Source organism: Crocuta crocuta, unplaced genomic scaffold (assembly GCF_008692635.1).
Source record: "Crocuta crocuta isolate KB4526 unplaced genomic scaffold, BGI_CrCroc_1.0 scaffold1688, whole genome shotgun sequence".
In the NCBI taxonomy this organism is placed as follows: Eukaryota; Metazoa; Chordata; class Mammalia; order Carnivora; family Hyaenidae; genus Crocuta; species Crocuta crocuta.
The window spans coordinates 36439-41655 of record NW_027530200.1 but is presented as its reverse complement, the minus strand read 5'-3'; the positions used below and the strand labels follow the sequence as shown (position 1 = coordinate 41655).

General features: G+C 35.9%; 1 protein-coding gene across 1 annotated transcript in view; it reads right to left on the bottom strand.

Annotated features, from left to right (window-relative positions):
• The window catches only part of LOC144232487 (ras-related GTP-binding protein B-like), a gene marked incomplete at its 3' end in the record, with an annotated part of 15626 nt that overhangs the window by 3659 nt on the left and 6750 nt on the right, over positions 1-5217 (bottom strand). The window contains exon 4 of the mRNA XM_077765323.1: positions 1139-1222. Coding sequence (XP_077621449.1) covers positions 1139-1222 — 84 coding nt within the window. The remainder of the gene's footprint in view (positions 1-1138; positions 1223-5217) is intronic.

Below are 5217 nucleotides of genomic sequence, written 5' to 3'. Positions count from 1 at the left end.
CTTTGTTTTCCCCAATGAGTCACATTAATAAAGCCTTTTGCTTCAGTCCAATTTGGTTTATTCAGAGTTCCTCCCCAACCCCACTACCTCCCAAACCCCCAAAATACCTTACACCAGGGGTCGCAAACTTGCTAATATGGGCCAGGCCAGTAAATGTACAAAAGCAAAGATAATCATGTACGGAGAGTAAACATCCATCCAAGCGGATGACTGGAGTGGGTGGCAATTACTCAATGACTCAACTCTCACTCATTTGTCAGGCATGAATGTGGGATCAAGATGATCATATCTTTAAAATTTTCAATAGTAGTGGGAAATCCAGATTTTTACGGAAACTTTTACATATTAATAACTAATTCCAATTTTTCTAAAACACTGTACAGGCCAAACAAAACATATCTACAGGCCTTATCCAGCTTACAGACTGCCTGTTTGCGACCTCTGCCTTATACTTCTCTCTCCACTCTATACTTTGCCTACTCTGTTCATCTGCCTAGAAAGTCCTCCCCACCTCTCTTTCAAAGTTATATTCATTTATTAAGACCCAGATTAAATTCCACCTCCTCTTAAAGCCCTACTTGGCCACCCCCACTTACCGTCATCACTCCCTCTGAATCCATTCAAACATTTATTAAGCATCTACTCTCTGCCAGGCACCAAAAATCACAAGGAGGAATAATGAAAAATAAGAATTTTTATCCTGAAGATTTTCTTAAAGTCTAGCAATTATCATTTATACAATTTATGTGACAATCAATCATATAGTGGTGTTTCTTCTATGACTATCTTGAATCTATTGCTTAAATTAACTGCTCTCTAACTTTTGTGCAATTTTATCTTCTTATAACCTAGATCATAAGCAACAAAGCATTATTTAAAAAAAACATGGGCATGGGAGGTAAACAGTTTTTAGTTCAAATACCAGCTGTACTTCTTTGTGTGACCTTGGGCAAGTCACTTAACCTCTGAGTATGTTTCCTTTTCTATTAAAAAGGGTGGGAGGGATGCTATTGACCTCACAGGATTATTGTGAGAATTAAAGGAGTTTTCATACAAGTGCCTGGCATGTAGTAGGTGCTCAAACTACTTCCCTTCTCCCCCTTACTTCCCCCTCCTTGGAAAAGGAATCATATCTTACATGTCTTTGTATTTCCAACAGAGTCTACGAGAGAGTAGGTGCTCAAACTGCTATTAATTTGAAGACTATGTAAACGGTCTAGTACTAAAAAAAAATGGAAAGAAGTGCTACTGAGAAAGGGAAAGACAATAACAAAAGAAGTGACAGGATTCAGTGACTGTTTAGATATGAAGCACACTGGACAGAAATCTGGTTTCTATTCCCATATCAGAATTTGTTCTCATCAAGTGACCAATGGCCCCATTACCAAATCCAGTGGACTTTTTTTAGTCCTAGTCTTACTTTCTGCAGCATGACACTGTTGACTACTCTCTTCTCAAAAAATTCTCTTCTCTTGGCCTCTGATATCATACCTATAACCTCTCTGGCAGATTCTCCTATTCTTCTTTCTGTCCCTTAAATGTTAGAGTTCTTCAGGATTTCATCTACTTTTCTCTCTAGAATTTTTCCCCCAGGCAAGCTTTCTATTCTATTTCTATTATTTACCATTTGGATACTATTAACTCCTAAACATGTTATCTCTTAATACAAATGTTTCACTCCCTTTCTGAAACATATATTGGACATCTTTACTTGAATAATGCACAAGTATCCCAAACTCAGTGTATCCAAATATAACTCATCTCACCATTTTCCCTACAAAATCTATTCTTCTTTCAGTCTTCTCCATCTCAGTGAATTTAACCAGTTGCCTAAGCCAAAACCTTAATTTTATCCTTGAGTCCACTCTTTCCTCTACTATTCCCCCCAAATCTATCAGCAAGTTCTACTGACTCTATCTCTTAAATATATCCCAAATGCATTTTCTCCTCACTATATCCACTACCACTACCTTAACCCAAGTTAAAGCCCCATCTTCTCTTACCTGGTCTATGAAAATAGTTTCCTAATTTATCAGCCTGCTTCTACCCTTGCCTCCCTCCAATCTGTCCTCCATATTATAATGGCCTTTCCAAAATGCAGATTTTACTCCATTCTTCTTTAAAAAGAAAAAAGTCTCTGTATATGTATGATTATATACAGCCAGAAAAAATAAAAAAGGCCAGAACGACAATTTCAAACTACTAATGGTGGTTGTCCTTAGGAAGCAGGCTTGATGATGAGGGAAGGAGTAGACTTTCTACACTTCTGTAATGTCTGAATTTTTTACAAGTATTACTTTTGTAATTAAAATTGAAAATTAAAAATAATAAAATCTGATCATGTTACTTTTCTGTTTAAAATCCTCTAGAGGCTGCGCTCTGCCCTTAGTTCAAACTACCTGACTTGGGTTATAAGACACTTTATGATCTAACCCCTACGTTCTGCCTCCTCCTATTCTTTCTGTCCTGCTGTCATAAGAGCAACTGAAAAGAACCAGAAGAGAGCTTTGGGAAATCACATACACTATGGGGCAGAAAGGAGAAAATATTTTTTACAGGAGTGGGGATGGTTAAAGATAAAGGAAGAAAACCAGGGTAATAAAGCATTAAATAAAAGCCAAGGGAACAGAGAATTTTGAGAAGGTAAGAAATCTTGGAGCTGTCAACAGTGTTTGTGACTAAAATACTTCATAATCATAGTTTTATTGACAAGTTTACTATTCCAACAAACACATTTTAATAACCATCTAATAAATTAATTATATCACCATTTTGTATCCTTACCTCAAATTTTAAAACACAGTAGGCTCTAAGTTTGACAAAACAAAACTGGATTTTTTTCACCAATGACAAACTACAAAAACACTAAAACATTAAAGGTGATATAATATTTTATAATATTCTTTTACTACTTTTAAAGAAAATCAGTAACTGCATAAAAAGGAACAGTTAGTAAAAATCAAAGCACTGTATGTATTTTCAAGTAGTTTGTAAGTTTAGCAGTAGAATCCAGACTTTTCTTCAGCAATGACAAATTTACTAATGAAACATTAAAGTATTAAGTCCAACATAATTATTTTAAAGCATATTTTACTACTTTTAAGGAAATATAGTAATTTATAGCAAATTATATCAGTAAAGGTCCCACTTGAGATATCCTTAAGGACAAGTGTCCTGTTGCATTCACAGTGCCTGGCACACAGGATGGTCCAGAAAAGCACTTGAATAAATAGATTACTTGAATATATAGGGTTTATATAATTTGCAACATTCTGTTTGTAACTTTTTAATGAGGCTGCTAAATTACTTAAAAACTATTTCAAGAAACTTGAACAGTTTGTCAATTTGGGTTACATAACTATTCACTAGACTTAGGGTAGTAAATCAACCTCTGCTGATTAGCTAAACACAAAAATATCTTGACTATAAAAAGACACTTCAGTAAAATGTACAGAATTTAAAACACACAGAGAATGAAATGCCCCAGGACTGGTGGCTGTAGCACAATGGACAGAGCAGGAGCATAAAGTAACATTCCAGGTCTAACACTAGCTAGTTGAGTAAGCTCAACTTTTAGGTCATCTATCAAAATGAAGTTAATATAAAGACTAAAGTAAATAAAAAAGCATGTAATAAATATCAGCTTCCTTTAATCTACTGAAACCATATGATTATTAGGTCCAGATATTTAACTTCAGAGAACAGAAACAAATTAAAATCTAGCAAACCAAGACATGAAGAAGTCTAGACAGGTACTTTTCTAGAAGGAAGTCTCTCAAGGCATGACAAGCCATATAAGACCCTGTCTTGACCAAAATTTTTGAGGAATGACTTAGATGAAAACTAGATGAGATGCTTATCAAATGTACAAAATGCACCAAGCTAAGAAGAATAGCTAACAGAACAGATGAGATAATAAGCATATAAAAATGAAAACAGGATCTGATCCCTTTTCTACAGATAAGGAAACTGAGCCCCTGAGAGATAATGACTCATTCTAGACTATACAGTTAACAAACAGTGGGTACAGGAACATAAAGGCTAAAACAAAACAAAAAAAAAACTGAATAATTTAATAGAAGTAAGAATTTATTCTTAGATTTAAAATATTAGCTGCACAAGAATCAAAAGGATGATATGTGTTTTGATAACAATGTATGTGAAAAGGAATTGTTTTTCTTAATATCACTCAATATAATGAAAGCCATAAAAGAAGAATAGGGGTCTAGACTGCGCTAACAGCGGGGTGAGGCCCAGAATAAGAAATATGATAGTACTGGGGCACCTGGGTGGCCTAGTTGGTTAAGCGTCTGACTTCAGCTCAGGTCATGATCTCACTGCTTATGAGTTCAAGCCCTACGTCAGGCTCTGTGCTGACAGCTCGGAGCCTGGAGCCTGCTTCAGATTCTGTGTCCCTCTCTCACTCTGTCCCTCCCATGCTCACACTGTCTCTCTCTCTCAAGGATAAATAAAACATTAAAAGAAAAGAAATATAATAGTCCTACCCTGATCTGATCAGATTATATCTATATTCAAGTCTCAGCATTTTAAGAAAAACAGACACATTCAAACAAATGCTTAAAAATGCTTCAAAATGATGTAAAACAAGGAATACATAGAGGAACTGGAGATGTTTAACTTAGGTAGATAAGATTTGGGAAGCAAGGATAGACTGAGACGTTAATCATACTCAAATATTTGTAGAGACTCAAAGGAACAGAAAGGTGACCAGCTAACAAAAGGGAAATAGATTTAGGGTTCTAACTAAGAAGTAGCTTTCTAACTATTAAAGCTGTTCCAGTTTTGACAGTGTGTGTGTGTGTGTGTGTGTGTGTGTGTGTGTGTGTGAGAGAGAGAGAGAGAGAGAGAGAGAGAGAGAGAGAGAGAGAGAGAGAGAGATACTCCAAGTACTTTATAAACAAAAATGAGGTTTCCTTCTTTGTATCCTAGGATCTGGCATAAGTTGTTTTAAAATGTTTCTTGTTTTTGAAACCAGAGTGAGATACCTTATGAAGTAGTGGGTAACTTGTCCCTAAAAGTGTTCAAGATGTTAGAAACCCAGGTCAGAAAAGCCAGGTCAGTAACCCAAATCAGAAAGCCAGGTAGGGCAATGCTTTCATCACTTAGAGGCTGAGGACCATGGCAGAATCCAGAAATGCCTGGATGCCACAAAATAAAATGGCATTACAGTCTAGAGACAGAAGTGGTCTCCCACAA